Source organism: Phocoena sinus, chromosome 16, assembly GCF_008692025.1.
Source record: "Phocoena sinus isolate mPhoSin1 chromosome 16, mPhoSin1.pri, whole genome shotgun sequence".
NCBI classification, from domain to species: domain Eukaryota; kingdom Metazoa; phylum Chordata; class Mammalia; order Artiodactyla; family Phocoenidae; genus Phocoena; species Phocoena sinus.
Genome location: NC_045778.1, coordinates 31,159,891 through 31,186,340, shown reverse-complemented (window position 1 = coordinate 31,186,340; position 26,450 = coordinate 31,159,891). Strand labels below are relative to the sequence as shown.

Sequence of the window (26,450 nt, the reverse complement as noted above, 5' to 3'; positions counted from 1 at the left end):
ATTAATGATGATATCTATAATAGCAATCTTAGTACATTAACGATGCTATTGACAACAGCAATTTCAGTCGTCTGACTCTGGTTGATTAGTGTTCAGTTAGCACAGGATTGAGGTCAGAGGGGACAAGAAAGGGAATAAAGTTTTGGATAGAGAGATTAATCAGAAACTCAGTAAGGGAACTCAGCTTTAGCGGGGACTCGGTTTCAACACTGCTGGCTCAATAACACATGATAGAGTCAAATATTTTCTGCAGAGTAGCTGCTGTTGAATCATAGAATGAGAACTCATAGGTTTTAAACACTATGTTTTCACCAACTTTGTAAATTTTGTCCAATTAAACCTTTTTCTGTTCCATACACACTTTTATCACTGTTTGTTGTAACACATCTGAGCAGATGTCACATCTGGTCGTACTGAATTAATGTTCCTCAACGTCTTTGAAGATGTTCTTGCCTGTAGTACTGTTCATGAAGACTGTTGATAGTGGTTGATTTTTCAGTCACTGCAAACTCAACATTGACTCCTTTGATAAACAACAAGTAAGCAGTGTTGGGAGCGTTTGTCTACTCATCAAGAGCCAGGGAAAACCACTCAGAACCCTTTGCCTTTGCCTTTAATTGACCATTGATTTTGCTCCCCGTGTAATCGACTCTGAACAGCGGTTCTCACCAAAAGGATAATAATCTTAAGTTTATGTTTTTTCTGGACATTGAATTCTCACTTGTTTTAATTGAATCACCATTGATAAATGTAATTCTTTGCTTGGCTAACAAAAGAGCCACTTGGGATCTTACTTTTGTTGCAGCCTCCTTTTCATTTTTAATTTTTGTGAAGAAATCCTGCTCTCATGAAATAATTCTGTTTTAAATTTCTTAATACTCCTGACCTTTGCATTCGTGTGAGTTGAGAAGATCGTGATGAGTGCCTCCTCTGGTAATGCTGATATTTACTGTATTCTTTTAGTTCAGTGTCGTTGCACGAGAAACACTGTCCTGTGCTGTTTAATCTGATAATAAAGTAACTCACACTCCACTGTGTCTGAAAAGGACAACATTCCAAATCCACTTCTTTTCTTGTTTTGTTATGATGGGTAATGCACTGATAAAAAAAAAAGTCCCGGTACAGTGGTACCGTGGCACTCCAAACGCTGTGAGTTATAATGGTGTCACTGAACTTGCAGTGTGCTGAGCAGCAGTGCAAGGTAGTGAGAGTACCGCCCGTGGTCTCTGTTTCGCACACTCAGCTGTGCTGTCATGGGGCAGAAGCAGTCACACTAAATGAGTGAGCGTGAGCGTGGCAGTGTTTTAATAGAGCTTTATTTATAGACACTGACACTTGAATTTCATATAATTTTCATGTGCAGTGAAATATTATTCTTTTGATATTATTCAACCATGAAAAATGTATAAAAACCATTCTTTACTCGTGGGCTGTACAAAAACAGGAGTTGGGTCAGGCTTGGCCCAAGGAGTTTAGTCTACCGACCCCTATTCTCGCGTGGCTAGGATATAGGTTGAGTTGGGACCAAATATGTTGTTGATTATCTCTGGTTTAAGATAATCTACTTAAAATGTTCTTATCTACTATTTTACAACCAAGGTTTGGCTATTTGAAGATCCATCTGTGCTTAAAGAGATTTTATCCAAAAAAAAAAAAAAATCACTGCAGTCTCATTTGTAGCTTTAGGAAGAACAGAGAAAACGACTTGATTTTGTACAAATAGTGCTTTTCTAAAATTAGCAATTAAGGAAGCTTCCTTTTTAATTTTCTACTAAAGGAAATATTTGTAAAAGCTAAAGTATTGGGTGGCTGTGACCATTTATTTTTGTAAGTTTCTGAAATTTAGGTGGGCATAAACTTAATTATCCTGGGACACTTTAGAGTAATAGAGTGAATTCCTTGCAATTGATCTGACTCTAATATGACTTATTTATTTCTGAATGTTCAGCAACAGTTGGCATTCCAGCTGGAGTTGGAAATGCAAGAAAAAGAGAGACAGAGAATAGAAGAACTGCAGAGAGCTCAAGAGCAATTTGAGAAGGTAATTTGAAGTTTTATAAATGTCTGTTTTATTCAAAACCTCTGAGAATCCTCAAACTGTTTCTTCCAGCTGTTATAGCAGGGGTCAACATTTTAGTCAAGAGATAGTTGTTCCCAATTATGGTAGCTGATACTGAAGTTCTTTGTAGTATTAGGGGTATTCTGATCTCTGAGACAATAGTTTGTTTCTTTTCTTCATGTTAGATGTATTACCAACAATACTTTACATTTAAAACTATGTTTGGGGGACTTTCCTGGTGGCACAGTGGTTAAGAATCCGCCTGCCATAGCAGGGGACATGGGTTCAATCCCTGGTCCAGGAAGATCCCATATGCCGTGGAGCAACTAAGCCCGTGCGCCGCAACTACTGAGGCTGCGCTCTAGAGCCCGTGAGCCACACTGCTGAGCCCACATGCCGCAGCTACTGAAGCCCACGTGCTTAGAGCCTGTGCTCCACCACAAGAGAAGCCACCACAATGAGAAGCCTGCACACTGCAACGAAGAGTAACCCCTGCTTGCCACAACTAGAGAAAGCCCGTGTGCAGCAACGAAGACCCAACACAGCCAAAAAAATATATATATGTATGTTTTTATTTGGATTTTTCATGTCTTTCTTTAAATAAACTATTCAGTAACTTATGTCAAAAAAGTCCATCTCCATTGACTGTGTCTGTGTTTTTTTTTAATAAGTTTATATTATTTTTTTGGCTGCATTGGGTCTTCATTGCTGCGCGTGGGCTTTTCTCTGGTTGCGGTGCGTGGGCTTCTCATTGCAGTGGCTTCTTTTGTTGACGGAGCACGGGCTTCAGTAGTTGTGGCATGTGGGCTCAGTAGTTGTGGTACACAGGCTTAGTTGTTCCGCAGCATGTGGGATCTTGGACCAGGGCTCGAACCTGTGTCCCCTGCATTGGCAGGCGGATTCTTAACCACTGTGCCACCAGGGAAGCCCCCAGACTGTGTCTGTCTTATGTCAAGCCTCTTGCTTGGCTAATGTTTCCTTGTATCCGAAAAGTATGTGTTGTATAGACCAAACTTCTGCATGACTGAGTTATACTTTTCAACTGGATATTTCATATTGTATGCTTATAGCTAGTATCTGTTACTCAAATGTTACTCCTCTATTTATTGCGAAATTAGAATTTTTAAAAGAAGTAGGTTTTGTAGAAGATGTTTATTAATGGCTTAGATGAAATCATCACTATTTAAAGCAATTTTAAAAAGTAGGAAGGGTAAATTAAATTTTTTTAAAAGATGAGATTTAATTAGTTAATTTTTTAACTCTTGAGATAAATTCAGTTCTTCTCATCAATGTACTATGCTCATCATTCTATAATAAGAGATTAATCTACTAAGAATTGTTCTTGACAAAGTGAAATCATTTAGTCCTGTTGTAGCCCAAGTGTCAGAAAACTGCTTTTGTGAATCAAAAAGATGAGATTTTAAAAGGATAAATTCAAACCTCTGTACATAGTTTTAAAAAACACCGATGCTGATCTATCTTTGTCTGAATATGGTAGGACACGTGGATACCCATGCATGCACACACACGTAAATGCATACCCCCTTCCTCTTCAGTTAAGATTCCGTGATTGCAAAAGAAAGAAGAACCAGACTACATCAGGAAGACGGTGATCAAAATAATAAGAGAATTGAAAGTATTTTTTATTGAGATGCCTGATAGCTATATCTGAGTGCTGGGAAGTCTGTGATTTATAGAAGGGATTGGCTCCAGAGGGTCCCATTCATGTTACTCTACGGCCATTACCAGACTATGTGACCAGAGCCACTGTAGCTTTAGTAAGTCATATTCCTACTGGCTTATCACCCCTCTCTTCCCTGCAACATACTGCTGCTTGACCCCTTGCTCAGAGACAAATTCATCCATGTCTTTTTGCCCTCGCCTTTTTATGGCTTCAGAGACATAACTTAAACTATCAGTTGCAAAAGGAAATTTATTGGAAGGATCCTGGGTTGAAGAAAGGGTTTTACAACTAAACCGTGAAGGGCTCTGGTTGAGTTGGGTCTTCCAGACCTTTGGGAGCAAGAGAATCAATGCTGCCAGGGCTCTTACCTCTGCTGTTGTCTCTCACTGTGGCCTGGTTTGCTGCACATGGGTGAGGATCACGGTCCTTAATAGTTCCTGGGTCTTGTAACGTGGCTCCTACTGTCTGAGAGGAATAGATTCCTTTCTTTTGGGTTTTAGTTAAGAAAAGAATCTTGGGGAAGGATTCTGCCTGGCTTAGTTTGTGTCAAGTATCCATCCCTTGGCTGGGCAACCGAGTCCTGTGAGAATATATGCTTTCCCACCAGAGCCATGTGGTTGTGGGATAAGACATGCCCAGGAGAAGGGAATGATCTTGAGAAAGCCATATATGTACGATATATGTCCCCAATAATCAGGGTGACTGTATGTGATCACAAGATCACTAATCTTTTTTTTTTTTTTTTTTTTTTTTTTGGTACGGAGGCCTCTCACTGTTGTGGCCTCTCCCGTTGCGGAGCACAGGCTCCGGACGCGCAGGCTCAGCGGCCATGGCTCACGGGCCCAGCCGCTCCGCGGCATGTGGGATCTTCCCGGACCGGGGCACGAACCCGTGTCCCCTGCATAGGCAGGCGGACTCTCAACCACTGCGCCACCAGGGAAGCCCCATCACTAATCTTTGAACAGTTGAAATGAATCAGCTCAGGAGCAGTTAAGTCAGCCTGCTGCCTTAGAATGAAAAGATAGAAGCCACAGCAAGGTTTGGCTTGGTTAGCAGATTCTACGTTTTCACATTCAGAAAGCAGTCTCCCATGTGTTCAGAGCATTACAGAGGGCATTGTCCAGGTACTGTGGAGAGGTGTCATGTATTGGATAGTGCCTTGGGCCAGATTAATTCCCTCAGAAATATTTGCTTCTTTTTTACTATGTATAAAATTCTACATAACTGTCAGTTCTTTCAAAATCTCGTATTCTAAGAGTTTATTAAAATTATTATTTTGTCACTTTTCAGATTTGCTAGTGATTTGGCTTCAGGGTTAGTGAAATAGTTAGCCTTTTTCATTTTTTAAAAAGTTCTATTTAATTATAGACAGAACATCGTAGTCACCTCTTAATAGAGTATTAAATGAGACTGTATCTGCAGTTGTGTATTCACATTGCTCCTTTAAGAGGGACAGCATTTTTGCTGTTAAATTGATCATAATGTAAAAATAAAATGCTTGAAAATTAAACATGGAATCAAAATAAAAAGTATATTAAAAGTATTTTTCTTCATTTTTATGTATTATAGGAGTTGAGAATGAGTGTGGAAAATACAGCTAAGGGTGAAGATATTTCCCACGGAGAGGTGAGAAGAAAAAGTTACTCTATGTTATGGGAAATGAATAAGTATCCTGGAATGTAAAGCTTAATTTTGATGCATTAATAGCTAAATTTTTAATAAGGAGATTATCAAAACTGATAGTCCAAATACATAGTCTAGTAATAACAAGTCACAAATATGTGCTTTAAAGCAAAATCTCCAAGTGGGTAGAACTGGGAGATTCGGTTTGTTTTGGTATTTTTAAAAACCAGAATATTGTGAGATTATTGACCACATGATTACATGCAATGATATGTTTTAAATTTCTGATGTATTTTTTTAAACACGTTTTTGCGTTTATTCCTGGAATTCTCTTGTCGTTAACAGGTATTGGTTCGTTCCATTAACTGACAATGTTGAATTTTGATGTTGTAATACAGAAGTGTCTTAGCAAAACTGAAAGCAAATTAATGTATTAATCTCAAAATCATTTGAAAGTGAAAATGAGCTCTGTGTTTGTAGGATGGAGCCGACTCAGGCAGAACACTAGCTGAAATTAGTGATCGATACGGAGCGCCGAACTTGAGCAGGGTGGAAGAACTTGATGAACCGATGCTATCGGATGTGAGTATCCTTAGGAAAGCGTTTTGTGAAAAGCAGATTTTTTTTTTTTTTACTTTGGGAGAGCCTAGTGTATCTCAGGCCAAGGTTGGATGGCAAAATGGGCCTTTTGTTTCATAGAAAGAAAACCAGTGTTCTGGGTGCTGACTTATCCCTAATTGGCCTTCTGCCCTTCTGTGCACTGTGCTGCTGGCCCTGAGGGTGAGAGTGGGCACTTGTCTGGCTCCACACAAACGTGTGGGCACTTGTCTGGCTCCACACAAACGTGTGGGCACTGATGGGGAGGTCACTGGGCATTAATGTGGAGGGAGCAGTGTGCCCTCCTGTGTAGAGGGTGATATGTATATTTGGAAATGAGCGTTTGAAAATTTCAAAATCTCTTCAAAATACATATTTAGAATCGTGGTGAAATACATAATCTTTCAATTAAATTTTGGGGGCCAACATTTTGGTTCTCAGTAGCAAACCGTGGAGCCAAGTAAATATCCCAATGAGAGTGCATGCGTTTAAAGTATATAAGTCATTTGCTTATTTAATAAACATATAGTGTTTCCTATGCACCACATAAACTGTGCCCGATGCTTTTATGACCGAAAACAGGTCCTTCTTGACCTTGTCTAGGGAAGAAACAGACAACTGGACAAGCAATTGATAGTCATTGTTAGAGTGAGCAGGTAATGTCTGGTCCAGAGCATTTTGCTTGGAGAGCGAGAGGAGGGGCTGTTGCTAACAGGCCCATCAGCAGCTGTAACCCGGGCCCTGGCAGAGGGCTGCACTGAGCCACCTGCATCAGTGGGCACTGACAAAGCGGGACAGCCACCCAGTTGAGGACCCTTGGTCAGGGAAGGCTTCCTGGAGGAAGTCAGCTTTGTCACTCAGTGGTGGGATGGGAGGCTGGGGAGGGGAGAAGAGAGAGGGGGAGGTAGGGAGAGATCAGGGCTGAGGCAGTAGAGAGCAGGGGCCAGACCATGAAAGGACTTGTAATCTGTGCTCAGACGTTTATAGTTTGTCCTAAAGGCAGTGGAGGCCAACATCAGAACTGTGTTTTAGGAAGGCCATCTGGCTATAGCGTGTAGAGGAGAATGGAGTGATCGATTTGAGGAGACGCACCAGGAGGCTATTTGTAATCTACAGAGGGATGGCACTGATGGCCTGAAGTAGTGAGTGGTGTTTTTAAGAGCTGTTCAGCAAGTGGAGCCGGGAGGATTTGGTGCTAATCAGTCAGTGGATACATTTTTATTTAATGGCTGCTGTGTTTTGGTGCCATGCAGGGAGCTAGAAAATACCAGTGAACAAAACAGATAGGGTTTCTGCCCTTTGGGGACCATGGGCCAGCGGGGCAGGTGGTCTGAGAGGACAGAGCAGGGAAACCTGACCTAGCCTGGGTGAGTCTTCTCCAGGAAATGACGTTAAAGGAGTTAGCCTGAGATGAGCCCAGTGGATGGAGAGAGCAAGATACTTTCAAGGAATGCACATAGTCCAGTATTTTGGCTGACTTGAATGGAGCTAGGAGAATGGTGTGATTTGAAGCTGGAGAAGTGGATAAAGGCCAGATCACACTGGGCTCTGTGTGTCCTCTTAAGGATTTTGGACTTATGTGCAGTGGGAGTCATTGAAAGGGTTTATGTAAGGATTAGATATGTGTTATTAGAAGGTAGAGAGAGGATCTGAGTGGACAGGAATGGAAACAAGAGACCACTTAGGAGGTTATCACAGTCATCCAGTTGCAAGATGACCAGGGCTAGGACCAGACAGCAGAGATGGGGACAGCTGAGTGGATTTGCTATCAGCTGGGAAGATAAGGGAGAGAAAGAAGTCAAGGATGAAGCCCAGATTTCTGCCTTGGGCAACTGAACTCTTCACCATTTTTTGAGCTTTACCATTCGTTAAGTTGAGTAACATATGAAGAGAAAGTAGGTTTTGTGAAAATGATGTCTTCAGTTGTGGACATGTTCATTTCAGGTCACTCTGAGGTATGCAGGTGAAAATGGCCAAAGACCCCTTGAAGTATGTTATGGGTCTGGAGGAAGGAGAGAGGTCCAGGCAGCAGAGATGAATTCAGCAGTCATCAGCATATATGCCAAGTAAAGCTAGGAGAGTGAGTCAGGTTACCTGGCTTACATGAGAAATTTCAACATTTAAGGGATGCGTACAGGACCCCTGCAAGAAGGATACGGATAACAATAAGAGGGAATAGCAAGAGAAGTAGAAGAAAGGATGGGTTGATAAATACATTGAGAACACAGTTAAATTATTATTATATTGACTTTGGATTTTATTTGAAATAATCTGAAACTATCAAAAGGCTTCATTTACATAGTCACATAGAAGTTACCTAAGCTTAAATTTTCTGTAGCTTGTATATTTCACAGTTCTAGTTGTATTTTAAAGCATATTTACTTTTTGTTTTTAGGTTGCATTAAACATTGATCAAGATTTGTAGGATCAACCAACCAAAGAACAATAAAGTTTTCTTCTTCTTTCAAGTTTCAAAATAGGAGGTCCCCAGTTGTTTTTTTTCCCCTCCAAACTTGAACTCTGCTTTTCCTCCCTCTAAAGACAGCTTTATAAATGGGCTTCAAGAGTGGCCTTAAAATATTGTTTTGATTACTTGTATGACACCATTTTGATTACTTGTATGATGGCAGTGAGAGAACAGGAGAGAGTGTTTCCCAAAGCAACCAAAAGGGGCAAATGGGAGACGAGCTGAAAAGAATGTGTGCATCTATGTGAGAACAAGACTTCCTGAGTTGAAAGTTACTGGTTCTATGAGAAGTGAAAGGGGCTGCCACTGTGTAGAGCTCAGGAATTGTCAGCATGCTTTAGATATGGTGGTTCCTCCTGGGAGTGCACTGCAAAGATTCCCCCAGTTTGCTGGGGAGTGATGCTCTGTAGTACCACTTAATCCATGCTTATTGATGGGGCTGGGATGGGGAGGGATGCAAAGGTCCCAGGGACAGGGTAGCATTGTTTTTTCTGGAACAGTCACTGGGCAGAGGGCCTGTGCTTCTGTTGAAAGGAAGATCTTAGTGGACACAGGCCATGCAAGGTGCTTCCTTCAGTGGATGCTGGGTGGTCTGTGGACCTTGACTGCACTCTTGGCCTCCTGGAGGTTTCAGGTCTAACTTTGAGCTTTAGGGAGAATTTTGCTTCTTTTATAAAATTCTTCCAAACCTAAGTCTATGTTATGAGTCCTTTCTGTTCTTTAAGGAATGGTGGAAGCATAAATGCCAGGAAGAGGCTTCTTTAAAAAAAAAAGAATTCTGTTTTTGGTTATAACATACCTTTCCCGAGGTAGTGAGAACAGAACAGCCTAGTTGCTTAAATGGGAAAAGAAAAAAGAAAAAAATAATGGGAAAAAAGTCTATTTAATTAAAAGAAATGGGGCTTCCCTGGTGGCACAGTGGTTGAGAGTCCACCTGCCTATGCAGGGGACGTGGGTTCGTGCCCTGGTCCGGGAAGATCCCACATGACGCAGAGCGGCTGGGCCTGTGAGCCATGGCCTCTGAGCCTGCGCGTCCGGAGCCTGTGCTCCGCAACGGGAGAGGCCACAACAGTGAGAGGCCCGCGTATCGCAAAAAAAAAAAAAAAAAAAAAAAAAAAAAAATTGAAATGTTATATCAGTTCTGTACATTTTTTAACAAGGTTTTTTTTTAATTTTTATAAATTTATTTTTGGCTGCGTTGGTCTTCATTGCTGCACACGGGCTTTTCTCTAGTGTAGCGAGCAAGGGCTACTCTTCGTTGTGGTGGGCAGGCTTCTCATTGTGGTGACTTCTCTTGCTGCGGAGCATGGACTCTAGGCGTGTGGGCTCAGTAGTTGTGGCTCACGGGCTCTAGAGCACAGGCTCAGTAGTTGTGGTGCACGGGCTTAGTTGCTCCGCAGCATGTGGGATCTTCCCGGACTAGGGCTAGAACCCGTGTCCCCTGCATTGGCAGGTGGATTCTTAACCACTGCGCCACCCGGGAAACCCAGTTCTGTACATTTTTTTAAATGCATCTTTATTGGAGTATAATTGCTTCACAGTACCATGTTAGTTTCTGTTGCACAACAAAGTGAATCAGCCATATGCATACATATGTCCCCATATCCCCTCCCTCTTGAGCCTCCCTCCCATCCTCCCTATCCCACCCCTCTAGGTCACCGCAAAGCACCGAGCTGATCTCCCTGTACTATGCTGCTGCTTCCCACCAGCCAATTATTTTACATTCAGTAGTGTATATATGTTGATGCTACTCTCACTTCGCCCCAGCTACGCCCTCACACCCCATGTCCTCAAGTACATTCTCTATGTCTACATCTTTAGTCCTGCCCTGCAACTAGGTTCATCAGTACCTTTTTTAAAATATATTCCATATATATGCATTAGCATATGGTATTTGGTTTTCTCTTTCTGACTTACTTCCCTCTGTATGACAGACTCTATGTCCATCCACCTCACTACAAATAACTCAATTTTGTTTCTTTTTATGGCTGAGTAATATTCCACTGTATATATGTGCCACATCTTCTTTATCCATTCATCAGTCGATGGGGATTTAGGTTGCTTTCATGACCTGGCTATTGTAAATATTGCTGCAATGAACATTGTGGTGCATGTCCCTTTTTGAGTTACGGTTTTCTCAGGGTATATGCCCAGTAGTGGGATTGCTGGGTCGTATGGTAGTTCTATTTTTAGTTTTTTAAGGAACCTCCATACAGTTTTCCATAGTGGTTGTATCAATTTACATCCCCACCAACAGTGCAGGAGGTTTCCCTTTTCACCACACCCTTTCCAGCATTTGTTGTTTCTAGCTTTTTTGATAATGGCCATTCTGACCAGTGTGAAGTGATGCCTCGTTGTAGTTTTGATTTGCATTTCTCTAATAGTGATGTTGAGCATCTTTTCATGTGCCTCTTGGCCATCTGTATGTCTTCTTGGTGAAATGTCTATTTAGGTCTTCCGCCCATTTTTTAACTGGATTGTTTGTTTTTGATATTGAGCTCCATGAGCTGTTTGTATATTTTAGAGATTAATCCTTTGTTGTTTCATTTGCAAATATTTTCTCCCATTCTGAGGGTTGTCTTTTTGTCTTGTTTATGGCTTCATTTGCTGTGCAAAAGCTTTTAAGTTTAATTAAGTCCCATTTGTTTATTTTTGTTTTTATGTGTTACTCTAGGAGGTGGGTCAAAAAAATCTTGCTGTGGTTTAAGTCAAAGAGTGATTTTTCCTTTGTTTTCCTCCAAGAGTTTTATAGTGTCTGGTCTTACATTTAGGTCTCTAATCCATTTTGAGTTTATTTTTGTATATGGTGTTAGGTAGTGTTCTAATTTCATTCTTTTACATGTAGCTGTCCAGTTTTCCCAACACTAATTATTGAAGAGGTTGTCTTTTCTCCATTGTATGTTTTGCTCCTTTGTCATAAATTAGGTGCCCATATGTGCATGGGTTTATCTCTGGGCATTCTATCCTGTACTGTTGATCTATATTTCTGTTTTTGTGCCAGTACCATACTGTCTTGATTACTGTAGCTTTGTGGTATAGTTTGAAGTCAGGGAGCCTGATTCCTTCAACTCCGTTTTTCTTTCTCAAGATTGCTTTGACTATTCGGTGTCTTTCGTGTTTCCATACGAATTGTAAGTTTTTTTGTTTTAGATCTGTGAAGAATGCCATTGGTAGTTTGATAGGGATTGCATTGAATCTGTAGATTGCTTTTGGCAGTATAGTCATTTTCACAATATTGATTCTTCCAATCCAAGAACATGGTATATCTCTCCGTCTGTTTATGTCATCTTTGATTTCTTTCATCAGTGTTTTATACTTTTCTGAGTACAAGTCTTTGGCCTCCTTAGGCTGGTTTATTCCTAGGTATTTTATTCATTTTGTTACAATGGTATATGGGAGTGTTTCCTTAATTTCTCTTTCTGATTTTTCGTTGGTGTATAGGAATGCAAGAGATTTCTGTGCATTAATTTTGTATCCTGCAGCCTTACCAAATTCATTGATTAGTTCTAGTAGTTTTCTGGTGGCATCTTTAAGATTTTCTATGTATAGTATGTCACCAGGAAATAGTGACGGTTTTACTTCTTCTTTTCCAGTTTGTATTCCGTTTATTTCTTCTCTGATTGCTGTGGCTAGGACTTCCAAAACTATGTTGAATAAGAGTGGCAAGAGTGGACCTCCTTGTCTTGTTCCTGATCCTAGTGGAAATGCTTTCAGTTTTTCACCATTGAGTATGATGTTTGCTGTGGGTTTGTCATATATGGCCTTTATTATGTTGAGGTAGGTTCCCTCTGTGCCCATTTTCTGGAGAGTTTTTTTTTTTTTTTTTTTTTTTTTTGCGGTATGCGGGCCTCTCACTGTTGTGGCCTCTCCCGTTGCAGAGCACAGGCTCCGGACGCGCAGGCTCAGTGGCCATGGCTCACGGGCCCAGCCGCTCCGCGGCATGTGGGATCTTCCCGGACCGGGGCACGAACCCGCGTCCCCTGCATCGGCAGGCGGACTCTCAACCACTGCGCCACCAGGGAAGCCCCTTCTGGAGAGTTTTTATCATAAATGGGTGTTGAATTTTGTCAAAAGCTTTTTTCTGCATCTATTGAGATGAACATATGGGTTTTATTCCTTAATTTGTTAATATGCTGTATCACATTGATTGATTTGCATATATTGAAGAATCTTTGTGTCCCTGGGATAAATCCCACTTGATCATAGTGTATGATCCTTTCATTGTGCTGTTGGATTCTGTTTGCTAGTATTTTGTTCAGGATTTTTGCATCTATGTTCATCAGTGAAATTGGTCTATAATTTTCTTTTTTTTGTGATATCTTTTTCTGGTTTTGGTATCAGGGTGATAGTGGCTTCATAGAATGAATTTGGGAGTGTTTCTCCCTCTGCAATTTTTTGGAAGAGTTTGCGAAGGACTGGTGTTAGCTCTTCTCTAAACATTTGATAGAATTCGCCTATGAAGCCATCTGGTCCTGGACTTTTGTTTGTGGGAGATTTTTAATTACGGTTTCAATTTCCTTACTTGTGATATGTCTGTTTATATTTTCTAATTCTTCCTGGTTCATTCTTGGAAAATTGTACCTTTCCAAGAATTTGTCCATTTCTTCCTGGTTGTCCATTTTATTGGCATATAGTTGTTTGTAGTAGTCTCTTATAATCCTTTGTATTTCTGCAGTGTCAGTTGTGATTTCTCCTTTTTCATTTGCGCCCTCTCCCATTTTTTCTTGATGAGTCTGGCTAAGGGTTTATCAGTTTTGTTTATCTTCTCAAAGAACCAGCTTTTAGTTTTATTGATCTTGGCTATTGTTTTCTTTGTTTCTATTTCATTTATTTCTGCTGTGATCTTTATGATTTCTTTCCTTCTACTGACTTTGGGGTTTTTTTGTTCTTCTTTCTCTAGTTGTTTTAAGTGTAGGGTTAGATTGTTTATTTGAGATTTTTCTTGTTTCTTGAGGTGAGATTGAATTGCTCTAAACTTCTCTCTCAGAACTGCTTTTGTGTGTCCCATAGTTTTTGGGTTGTCGTGTTTTCATTGTCATTTGTTTCTGTGTAGTTTTTAATTTCTTCTTTGATTTCTTCAGTGATGTCTTGGTTATTTAGTAGCACACTATTTAGCCTCCACGTATTTTTGTTTTTTACAGTTTTTTCCCCCTGTAATTGATTTCCAGTCTCATAGTGTCGTGGTCAGAAAGGATGCTTGTTACAGTTTCAGTTTTCTTAAATTTTCCGAGGCTTGATTTGTGACCCAAGATGTGATCTCTCCTGGAGAATGTTCCATGTGCACTTGAGAAGACAGTGTATTCTGCCACTTTTGGGTGGAATATTCTATAAATATCAATTAAATCTATCTGGTCTACTGTGTCATTTAAAGCTTGTGTTTCCTTATTTATTTTCTGTTTGGATGATATGTCCGTTGGTGTAAGTGGGATGTTAAAAGTCCCCTACTATTATTGTGTTACCGTCGATTCCTCCTTTCATGTTAGCATTTGCCTTATGTATTGAGGTGCTTCTATGTTGGGTGCATAAACATTTATAATTGTTATATCTTCTTCTTGGATTGATCCTTTGATCATTATGTAGTGTCCCTCCTTATCTCTTATAACTGTCTTTATCTTAAAGTCTATTTTATCTGATAGGAGTATTGCTACTCCAGCTTTCTTTTGATTTCCATTTGCATGGAATATCTTTTTCCATCCCTTCACTTTCAGTCTGTATGTGTCCATAGGTCTGAAGTGGGTCTCTTGTAGACAGCATATACATGGGTCTTGTTTTGGTATCCATTCAACCAGTCTGTGTCTTTTGGTTGGGGCATTTAATACATTTACATTCAAGTTTATTAGCAATATGTATGTTTTTTTTTTTTTTTACCATTTTCTTAATTGTTTTGGGGTTTTTATTGTGGGTGTTTTTCTTCTCTTGTGTTTCCTGCTTAGAGAAGTTTCTTTAGCATTTGTTGTAAAGCTGGTTTGGTGGTGCTGAATTCTCTTAACTTTTGTTTGTCTGAAAAGCTTTTGACTTCTCCATGGAATCTGAATGAGATCCTTGCTCGGTAGAGTAATCTTGGTTGTAGGTTTTTCTCTTTCATCACTTTAAGTATATCCTGCCACTCCCTTCTGGCCTGCAGAGTTTCCACTGAAAAATCAGCTGATAACCTTATGGGGATTCCTTTGTATGTTATTTTTTGTTTTTCCCTTGCTGCTTTTAATATTTTTTCTTTGAATTTAATTTTTATTAGTTTGATTAATATGTGTCTTGGTGTGTTTTTCCTAGGGTTTATGCTGTATGGGACTCTCTGTGCTTCCTGGACTTGGGTGACTATTTCCTTTCCCATATTAGGGACATTTTCGACTATAATCTCTTCAATTATTTTCTCAGACGCTTTCTTTTTCTCTTCTTCTGGGACCCCATAATTCAAATGTTGATGTGTTTAGTGTTGTCCCAGAGGTCTCTGAGATTGTCTTCAATTCTTTTCATTCTTTCTTCTTTATTCTGCTCCTTGGCAGTTATTTCCACCATTTTGTCTTCCAGCTCATTTATTTGTTCTTCTACCTCCGTTATTCTGTTATTGATTCCTTCTAGTGTATTTTTCATTTCAGTTATTGTATTGTTCATCTCTGTTTGTTCTTTAGTTCTTCTAGATCTTTGTTAAGATTTCTTGTATTTATTGTCTAGATTTCTTGTATTTTCTCAATCTGTGCTTCCATTCTGTTTCTGAGATTCTGGATCATCTTTACTGTGATTACTCTGAATTCTTTTTCAGGTAGATTGTCTATTTCCTCTTCATTTATTTAGTCTTGTAGGTTTTTCTCTTGCTCCTTCATCTGTGACATTTTGTTTTGCCATCTCTTTTTTTTTTTTTTTTTTTTTTTAATGAGTGGGATTGTGTTCCTGTCTTACTGGTTGTTTGGCCTGAGGCTTCCAACACTGGAGTTTGTAGGCTTTTGGGTAGAGCTGGGTCTTGGTGCTGAGATGAGGAACTCTGTGAGACCTCAGTCCTATGAATATTCCCTGGGGTCTGAGATTCTCTGTTAGTCCAGTGGTTCAGACTTGGAGCTCCCGCTTCAGGAGCTTCCGCCTGACCGTGGGCTCGTGAATCAAGATCCTGCAAGCCATGTGGGGCAGCCAAAAAAAAAAAAGAGAGCAATGGCAAAGTAAAAAATAAAATTAGACTAGGAAACTAACAGATATGTGAGAAAAAATGTAAAAATAAAAATACAGATGAATCAGCAACCGGAAGGTACATCAGTACCACAACAGTAAAAGAGAGGAGGAAGGAAAAGAAAAAAAAAAAAAAAAAAACCAAGGGCAGGGTGGTGGGGGAAGGCCTTGGCTGTGGAGGGTGGGGCCTAAGCAAGGGCAAGGTTTGTGCAGTGGGTGGGGCCAGTGCGCAGCACCCACAGGGCTGGAAAAGGCCCTGTGGGGGGTGGGGCTTAGGCTCAAAGGACAGAAGGGACCCAGGCGTGAGGGCAGGGGACCTCACCTGGGAGCCCAGCAGGCTTCCTGGGCTCGAATGGGTGGGGCAAATGCCCTCTTCTCCTCTCCTCTCCTGCTCCTCTGGTCTGGGGTCTGGGAGGGCCCCTCCCGCCTTCCTCTCCTGATCAACCGCCCCCACTTCCCTCCTATGCCCCCAGGACCAGTACGGCTGGGGCGGGGTTGCGGGGGGGTGGGGGGGGAGGGAGGCCTTGGAGGGCTGGGGACTGGCCTGGGATCTCCTTAGGCTCTCCATGCCTGAGTGGGTGGGGCAGTCGCTCTCTGCTCCTCTCCTGCTCCTCCCAGAGGGCCCCTCCTGCCTGCCTCTCCTGGTCTCCCCACCTCAGTCCTATGCCCCCAAGGACCCATGTAGCCTGGAGGGGTGTTTGGAGGGCGGGGGATTGGCCTGGGAGCTCAGCAGACTCCCTGGGCCCAAGTGGGCAAGGCAGTGGCCCTCTGCTCCTCTCCCACTCCTCCTGAGGGCCCTTCCTGCCTGCCTCTCCTGATCTCCCTGGCCTCCCTCCTATGCCCCCAGGACCCATGCGGCCTGGAGGGGGCTTTGGAGGTGGGGGAAGCAGCTTGGGAGCTCAGCAGACTCCCAGGCCTGAGTGGCCAGGCAATCGCCCTCTGCTCCTTTCCTGCTCTTCCCGGAGAGTCCCTCCTGCCTGCCTCTCCTGATCTCCCCTGATCTCAGGGGTGCTGATCTTGTCTGGCGTCTACTTCTCCTCCCCCCTGGGTCCCCCTGTGTCCTACCGGTTCACTCTGGGCTTCCTCCTGTCTCCTTGGGATTCAGAGTTCCCCACCAGCAGCCGGCAGTCACCCTAGTTGAGGAGAGACGCTAACTCCGTGTCTTCCCATACCGCCATCTTGACTCCTCTCCAGTTCTGTACATTTTTGAGAAAAAAGTCTCAGGTGCCCTGGAGAGATGACTTATGTGTCAGTCAGTCTACCAGGCACCATGCCCCCCACATGGATGCCCTGCATTCACTTCACCCAGGTAGGAGTGTCAAAGGCAGCAAGAGAGTGTCCTAAAAGGCCTCAGTCTCAGCCTATGTGGTACCATTGTGGAGGGCTAGGTGTGGAAGGGAAGGCTCAGAGGGCATCTTGGGCTCAGCACAGCCCATGCTGGTCTGTGAAGGATGCAGTCTGGCTCTGGGATTTGACAGCAAGAGTCTCTGAGTGTTAGCCAACACTCAGAGTGTTAGTCACTCTTGAAGCATTGTGATTCTGGGCAGAGGGTAGTCTTGTATGAAGAGCTCCCAGCCAGAACTGGGCATAAGAGTGAGGAGGTGGAATGGGGTAAGAAAGGAGATGAAACATGTTCAACCTCTGTCTGGAGAGAGAGCGCTCATGAGGATTTAGCTGGTGATCAGGGTGCCTGGGAAGAGGCTCCTATGCCCCCAAGGAGATGACTCACAGATAGAGCAGATGCCCACTGCCTGCTGGGACTGGGGCAAGCCTGTTGTTTTCGGGCAGACACCTATGCTGAGTCTGGATCTAGGCCTTAGCGTTTTTGGCCATTGGCAGCAAGACTTATTTTAGACCCACCCAAACGACGGGGTGGGATGGCTCCTGTTCTGGCGGGCTTTTCTGTAGCTGGGTGACATCCTGGTCTTGGCTGAGGTATTCTGATTTCCCTGTGGATCTGGTTCTTGTGGAAGGCAAGGGTAACAGAAGGGGAGGAGGAAATGGATGAAAGAATGGAGAGACCTAAAGGATCTAAACGTAGGTAGTTAAACTACATTTCTCACTGCAAAAGGTGAGACAGAACAAACCATCAAAATACAGGTGCACTGAATAGACATTTTTTAATGTATTTTTTATTGAATGAAGGATTCTTTAAATTCTATAGTGCTTTACAATTTTCAAAAGTTTCACACAAATTATTTTGTATAATCCCATAATAACCCTTTTAAAAAAAATCCCCTACCCCTATATTGCCTCTCCCCACTGGTAGAACTAGTTTGTTCTCTGTATCTGTGAGTCTGCTTCTTTTTTGTCTTATTCACTAGTTTGTTGTATTTTTTTAGATTCCACATGTAAGTGATAACATACAGTTAAGTAGATGTTTTGGTTGAATCTTGCATGACGGAGTTTTTTTTTTTTTTTTTTTGCCTGCCAATGCAGGGGACACGTTTATTAATTAATTATTTTTGCTGTGTTGGGTCTTCGTTTCTGTGCGAGGACTTTCTCTAGTTGTGGCAAGCGGGGGCCACTCTTCATCGCAGTGCGCGGGCCCCTCACTATCGTGGCCTCTCTTGTTGCGGAAAACAGGCTCCAGATGCACAGGCTCAGTAGTTGTGGCTCACGGGCCTAGTTGCTCCGCGGCATGTGGGATCCTCCCAGACCAGGGCTCGAACCCGTGTCCCCTGCATTAGCAGGCAGATTCTCAACCACTGCGTCACCAGGGAAGCCTGAATGACGGAGTATTAATCTCACTGTTCAGCCAAAGTCAAGGCTGAAGTTTTATGTTAACTTCTGAGATACAACAATTTGAAAACTACACTTTGATTAAAATTTTGGTAGTTTAATATTATGGTGCTAGAGCCGTAATTTCTCAACATTTTTAACTGCTATGGAACTTTTGTGGTCACTGTGCCACACATTAGTGATACTATGTAAATGTTTATTCTCAGCTAAAACGGAGGAGATACTTTTCAGTACTTTATTTCTCTAGTGTGTTTTTTTCTTTAGACTCTCTATTCTTTGTGTTTGATACTTTTGGGTACCTAATTTTTCTCCAATCCCATTTTCTTCTCTGTAGATGCTATATTTTTAATTTTGTTTGGATTGAAAATACTTTATTCTGGATATAGCTGTATATGATTTTGGGGGGATGGTAACAGCTTTATTGAGATAAAGTTCACACACACACAACCACCCGTTTAAAGTTTACTATTCATTGGTTTTTAGTACATTCACAGATTTGTGCAACCATCACCACATCAGTTTTAGAACATTTTTGTCACCCCAAGAAGAAACTCCATACTCTTAAGTGGCCACCACCCCCTGTCCTTCCCTCTAAACTCTAGGCAACCACTAATCTAGTTTTTCTGTATTATTGTACATCAGAAGACACAGTATCTGACCCACTATGAGTAAAGCTAAGATTAACCACTGGGTTAGGGTGATGACAGTCTGTGCTTTCCAAGCTTTTGTGGCTCCCCTTGCAACTCCAGAGTAATTTGTGTGACAATATGACCATCCAATTCTAATTATTTTAATACCATTTGCTAATTTTTACCCACATCAAAATTTGCATCGGAATTTGTGAAATGCACTTTGTTAATTCTGTATTCATTTTACTTTTATGTCTAGCATTTTTCTGAAAAGCTTTTCTTAATCATTGGGAATTACTGGGTTACTCTAAAATGTAATTCCTCCTGAAAAACAAATGTTTCTTTTCCTTTAATTACTAATGTTAAAAGTAAGGAGTTATGAAGTAGTTATGAATAGTGACAGTTTTTCTTTTCTGGCTTTCTTTTAATTGATTGTCATTATGGACTCATGGTATTTCATTCATTTAGTGTTTTTCATTCCATTACAAATATTTTTTATTGTCATAACCTTGGTAAGTGGGAGCTCCTTTATTCCTTATTTACAGTATTGTCATTATTCAGGACCTTGAATAATTGATATTATTCCCTATTCTACAGATGAAGAAACTGAGGCACAAAGAGAGGAGTTTTGTCTCATTTTATACAGTTGGTAAGTGACAGGGCTGACCTGGACTTAGCCTTTGTTGGGCCCCAAAGTCACAGCGGCAGTATTTTGTCACTTCCCTATACGGCTTCTGGGTAGGGGCAAGAAAATTGAAAGCAATAATTTAAAAAAAGACCTGAAGCAATTATATTTGTATAGATCAATGTTCATAGAGAATTAGACTTTTTAAGTATATGTTTTATTTCTTACTGTGGTAAAACACGCATAACATAAAATTTACCATTTTAACCATTTTAAAGTGTACAATTTAGTGGTATTAAGTACAGTCAGCCATCACCACTATCTAGTTCCAGGACTCCTTTATCATCCCAGATGCAGACTCCACACACATTAAGCAGTTACTCCCCATTTCCCCCTCCTCCCAGCCCCTGGCAACCACCAATCAGATTTCTGTCTATGAATTTACCTGTTCCGGAAATTTCAAATAAATGGAATCATAATATATGGCCTGGGTTCTGTCACTTCCATAATGATTTCAAAGTTCATCTAAGTTGTAGCATGTATCAGTACTTTTTTTGTTGCTGAATAATCGTTTATTGTATTGATATACCACACTTATCCATTCTTCAATTCATGGACACTTGGGTGGTTTCTACCTTTTGGCTGTTGTGAATAATGCTGCTGTGAACATGTGTACACAAACTTTTATGTGGACATATGTTTTCAGTTCTTTTGAGTATATACCTGGGAGTGAGTCGTACAGTAAATTCTATGTTGAAGTTTTTGAGGAACCGCCAAACTATTTTCCACAGTAGCTCACCATTTTACATTCGTACCAACAATGTATCACCCTCACCCACACTTGGTGTTTTCCATTTTCTTTTTTTGGCTGCGTTGGGTCTTCACTGCTGCGCACAGGCTTTCTCTAGTTGCGGCTACTCTTTGTTGCGGTGTGTGAGCTTCTCGTTGCGGTGGCTTCTTGTCATGGAGCATGAGCTCTAGGCATGCAGGCTTCAGTAGTTGCAGCATGCAGGCTCAGTAGTTGTGGCGCACAGGCTTCAGTAGTTGAGGTGTGTGGGCTCAGTAGTTGTGGTGCATGGGCTCTAGGGTGCGTGGGCTTCAGTAGTTGTGGCGCGTGGGCTCAGTAGTTGTGGCGCATGGGCTCTAGAGCGCAGGCACAGTAGTTGTGGCACATGGGCTTAGTTGCTTCATGGCATGTGGGATCTTCCCGGACCGGGGATTGAACCCATGTCCCCTGCACTGGCAGGTGGATTCTTAACCATTGCACCACCAGGGAAGTCCTTTCCATTTCTTTTTCTTTTTTTGTGGCCATCCTAATGGGTGTGAAGTAGTATGTCATTGTGGTTTGGTTTACATTTCCCTAATGACTAACGACTTTAAGCATGTTTACATGTGCTTGTTGGTCATATGTACATCTTCCTTGGAGAAATGTTCATTCAGGTCCTTTGCCTATTTTTAAATTTGGTTGTTTGTCTTTTTGTTGTTGAGTTTTAAGGTTTTGGGTTTTTTTAATATATACTCTGGATTCTAGACCCTTGCCGTTTATATGATTTGCAAATATTTTCTCCCATTCTGTGATTTGTCATTTCACTCTCTTGATAGTGTCCTTTGATGCCCAAATGATTTTCATTTTCACGACGTCCAGTTCATCTATGTTTTTCTTTTGTTACTTGTGCTTTTGGTGTCATATGTAAGAAGTCATTGCCAAATCCAAGGCCATAAAGATTTACTTCTATAGTTTCTTTTAATTTTAGCTTTTATTTGGGTCTTTGGTCTGTTTTGAGTCAATTTTTATATATGATATGAGGTAAGGGTCTGACTTTCTTCTTTTGCATTTGCCTATTCAGTTATCCCAGCATCTTTTGTTGAAGAGACTGTTGTTACTCCATTGAATGGTCTTGGTACTCTGTTGAAATCAGTTCACCATAATGTATGGGTTTACCTCTGGAATGTCCGTTCCATTCAATTGATCTATATTACTATTTTTATGCCAGTACTACCCTCTTTTGACTACTGTAGCTTTGTAATTTTTGTAAGTTTTGAAACTGGGAAGTGTGCTTCCTCCAACTTTATTCTTTTTCAACATTGTTTTGGCTGTTAGGCCCCCTTGCAATTACATATGAATTTTAGGATTGGCTTTTTCATTTCTGCAAGAGAGGACATTGGGATTTTGATGGGGATTTCACTGACTCCTTAGATAGGTTTGGGGTGTATTGCCATCTTAACAATGTTAAGTCTTCTAATTCATGAATGTGAAATGTTTTTCTGTTTATTTAAGTTTTCTTCATTTCTGTCAACAATGTTTTGTAGTTTTCAGTGTACGAGTCTTGCCCCTCCTTAGTTAAATTTATTCCTAATTATTTTTTAATGCTATTATAAATGGAATCATTTTCTTAATTTCCCTTTTACATTGTTCATTGCTTGTGTATTGAAATATGACTGGTTTTGTTTGTTGGTCTATCGTTGAATTCATTTATTAGCTTTAGTAGTTTTTTCCTTTTGTGATTCCTTAGAATTTTCTAAACACAAGATCATGTGATTTGCAAAGAGAGATAATTTTACTTCTTCCAATTTGGGAACCTTTTTACTCTTTTTTATCCCCTCTAATTGCCCTGGCCAGAACTTTCAGTATAATGTTGAATAGAAGTGTTGAAAACAGGAATCCTTGTCTTGTTCCTGATCTTAGGGAAAAAGCTTTCCATCTTTCACCATTAAGTATGATGTTACTGGGGTATTTCATACATTTTTTTATCCAGTTGAGAAAGTTCCTCTGTATTCATGATTTGTTAAGTGTTCTTATCATGGTATGATCTTTTTTATGTAGTTCTAGAGTCAATTCACTAGTAACTTGTTGAGGATATTTGCATCCATATTCAAAACAGATTCTGGTCTGTAGTTTTTTTGTGATGTCTTTGTCTGGCTTTGGTATCAGGTTAATACTAGTTTCATAGAATAGGCTGGGAAGTGTTCCTGTCTCTTTTGTTTTTGAAAGAGTTTATGAAGGATTGATATTTATTATTCTTTAATTGGTAGAATTTTTAAAAATTGGTATAATTCACCCATGAAGCCATCTAGGCCTGTACTTTTCCAGGATTTCTATTTCTATTTCTTCTTGAGACAGTTTTTATAGTTTGCCTTTCTAGGAGTCTGTCCATTTCATCCAGGTTATCTAATTGGCATACAGTTAATATACAATTATTTATAGTATTCCCTTATAATCCTTTATGGAGTGTGTATATCTTTTTGAGTTATGTTTTCATTTTCTTTGAAAAATACCCAAAAGTGGATCATATAGTTTTATTTTATTTTTTGAGGAACCTCATACTGTTTTCCATAGCAGCTGCACCAATTTACATTCTCAAAAATAGTGCACTGAGGACCACTTTTCTCCACATCCTCACCAATACTTGTTATTTCTTGTGTTTTTGATAAAAGCCGTTCTAATGGGTGTGAAGTGATACCTCATTGTGGTTTTTATTTGCATTCCCTGATGGTCAGTCATGTTGAGCACCTTTTCATGTTGGCCATCTCTATGTTTTCTTTGAAAAAATGTCTATTTGGAGCCCCTGCCCATTTTTTAATTACTGTTTTTTGCCATTGAGTTGTATGAGTTCTTATCAGATATATGACTTTCAGATATTTTCTCCCATTTGGTAGGTTGCCTTTTCATTTTGTTGACGGTTTCTTTTGCTGTGCAGAAGCTTTTTAGTTTGATGTAGTCCCACTCGTTTATTTTTGCTCTTGTTGCCTTTGCTTTGGTGTCAAATTAAAAAAACAATCGCCAAGACAGATGTCAAGGAGCTTACCACCTTGTTCTAGGAGTTTTATGGCCTCAGGTCTTATGTTCTTTAATCAATTTTGAGTTAATTTTTGTGAGTGGTGTAAGATAGTGGTCCAGTTTCATTCTTTTGCATGTGGCTATCCAGTTTTCCCAGCACCATTTATTGAAGAGACTGTTCTTTCCAAGAAATATGTTAATATATAACACTCTGCTTTAAAATAATACCTACTTAATTTTATTTATTTACAGAAACTTTGCTGCTAGATAGCTCTGTTCCCTCACTCCTCTTTTGTGCTATTATTGTCGTCGAAATAACATCTTATAATTTGTATACCCATTAACACAGATTTATAATTGTTGCTTTTAAATAATATAGGAGAAAAAATGTTACAAACAAAAATACATTTATATCGTCTTTTATATTTACCTATAATTATGTTGATCAGTGCTCTTTATTTCTTCACGGAATTCAAATAACTGTCTAGTATCCTTTCATTTCTGCCTGAAGATTCTCTTTAGCATTTCTTGCAGAGCAAGTCTGCTAGCAATGAATTCTGTCAGCTTTGTTTACCTGGGAATGTCTTAATTTCTCATTCATTTCTTTTTTTTTTTGGTCTGCCTAACATTTATTTATTTATTTATTTATTAACATCTTTATTGGAGTATAATTGCTTTACAATGGTGTGTTAATTTCTGCTTTATAACAAAGTGAATCAGCTATACATATACTATATCCCCATATTTCCTCCTTCCTGTGTCTCCCTCCCACCCTCCCTATCCCACCCCTCTAGGTGGTCACAAAGCCCTGAGCTGATCTCCCTGTGCTATGCGGCTGCTTCCCACTAGCTATCTGTTTTACATTTGGTAGTGTATATATGTCCATGCCACTCTCTCACTTCGTCCCAGCTTACCCTTCCCTCTTATTCATTTCTGAAGGATGGTTTTGCTGGACATAGAATTATTGATTATCAGCATTTTCTTTCAGCACTTTGAATATGTCATCCCCACTGCCTTCTAGCCTCCAAGGTTTCTGATGAGGAATTAGCTGTTAATCTCATTGAGGATCCCTTGTATGTGATGAGTTGCTTCTCTATTGCTGCTCCCAGGATTCACTCTTGGTCTTTGGATAGATTGACTATGATTTCTCTCAGTGTGCATCTCTTTGAATTTATCTTACCTGGAGTTCATTGAACTTCTTGGATATGTAGATTAATGTTTTCCATAAAATTTGGGAAGCTTGGGGCCATTATTTCCTCAAAGACTTTTTTAGCTTCTGTCTCTCTTTCCTTCTGCACCTCCATTATGCACATGTTGGTATACTTGATGGTGTCCTATTTGCCTCTTAGGCTTTGTTATTTTATCTATATATTTTCTTTCTGTGTCTCAGAGTGAATAATGTCAGTTGACATATCTTCATAATCATTGATTTATTCTTCTGCCAGCTCAAATCTGCTGTTGAGTTCCTCTCTTGAATTTTTCATTCTAGTCATTGTATTTTTCAAATCCAGAATTTCTATTTGTTTTCTTTAGTTTTATGAATGGTTTATTTTAACTCTTTGCACATATTTAAAATAGTTGATTTAAGGTCTTTGTCTAATAAGCCCCATGCTTGGCGTTCCTCAGGAACAATTTCTTCCTCTTTTTTAAAAATTAATTTTTATTGGAGTGTGGTTGCCTTACAATGTTCTGTTAGCCTCCACTGCACAACATAATGAATCAGCCAGACACGTACAGATATCCCCTCCCTTCTGGACTTACCTCCCATTTAGGTTACCACAGTGCACTAGATGAGTTCCTTGTGCTATACAGCATGTTCCCATCAGTTGTCCATTTTATACATAGTATCAATAATGTATATGTGTCAATCCCAGTCTCCCAGTTCCTCCTACCCCACCCCTTTTCCTCTTGGTATCCATACATTTGTTCTCTACATTGGCGTCTCTATTTCTGCTTTGCAACTAAGATCACCTATACCATTTTTCTAGATTCCACATATATGCGTTATTATTACAATATTTGCTTTTCTCTTTCTGACTTACTTCACTCTGTATGACACTCTCTAGGTCCATCCATGTCTCTACAAAATCACCAAATTTCATTCCTTTTTATGGCTGAGTCATATTCCATTCTATATATATACCACATCTTCTTTATCCACTCCTCTGTCGGTGGACATTTAGGTTGTTTCCATGTCCTGGCTATTGTAAATAGCGTTGCTATGAACATTGAGATGCATGTGTTTTCTTTGAATTATTGTGTTCTCTGGGTATATGCCCAGTAGTGGGATTGCTGGGTCATATGGTAGTTCTATTTCAGGTTTTTAAGTTTTCCATAGTGGCTGTATCAATTTACATTACCTCAGGGACAATTTCTAATAGTCCTTTCTTTTCCTGAATGTGGGCCATACTTTCTTGTATCTTTGCATGCCTTATAAGTTTCTGAAAACTGGATATTTTAAAATACATATATTGGCAATCCTGGAAAACAGATTCTGTCCCCCTTCCCAGGATTTCTTATTATTGCTATTTGTTCTTCTTGTTCCTATTTGTTTGTTTAGTACCTTTTCTGAACTTTGTAATGTCTGCGTGTTTTATCACATGTGGTCATTGAAGTCTGCTTGGATTGCTTAGTGGTCAGCCAGTGATATGACAGAGATTTCCTTAGATGTCTGGAACCAATAAGTCTTCCAGACTTTGTTGGTGGCATACATTCAATGCTGAGGCATGTATTGGGTTGAGCAAAAAGTTCATTTGGGTTTTCCATTAGATGTTACAGAAAAACCCAAATGAACTTTTTGGCCAGCCCAACAGTTTACAACTCTGCTTTAACCTTCACTTTCTGATTGTGTTGAGGCCTCCAGTTCAGCCAGAGATGAGAGCCTAGGGTCTTCTTGGGTCTTTCTCAACTGTGCACATAGCCTTAGGCATGTGCAAATAGGTGTGGCCTTCTCAATTCCTAGCAATATGCCAGAGATTTTGAAATCCCCTTATGGAATCTTATTCTCAAGCTTTTCCACTTAAGTTTTTGGTCATCTTGTTCTTTGTCCCAGCTGTTATCACTGTATCAGTCAGACATGATGTTAAAA

At 40.3% G+C, this 26,450-nt stretch overlaps 1 protein-coding gene across 6 annotated transcripts in view; it reads left to right on the top strand.

The window, feature by feature from the left end:
• LOC116741413 (S-adenosylmethionine synthase) overlaps positions 1-26,450 on the top strand; it is an 80,660-nt gene that overhangs the window by 9,796 nt on the left and 44,414 nt on the right. For 3 of the 6 annotated variants that reach the window (XR_004346136.1, XM_032607867.1, XM_032607871.1), the window contains exons 4-7: positions 1,949-2,041; positions 5,313-5,369; positions 5,847-5,948; positions 19,557-19,608. Coding sequence is in view for 5 of the 6 variants with exons in the window: in XM_032607867.1 (XP_032463758.1) it covers positions 1,949-2,041; positions 5,313-5,369; positions 5,847-5,948; positions 19,557-19,608 (304 nt within the window). In the remaining variant the exon portion in view is untranslated. Of the gene's footprint in view, positions 1-1,948; positions 2,042-5,312; positions 5,370-5,846; positions 5,949-8,358; positions 9,299-19,556; positions 19,609-26,450 lie in introns of those variants that run through there. The other 3 variants (XM_032607869.1, XM_032607870.1, XM_032607872.1) reach the window with 2 other exon arrangements.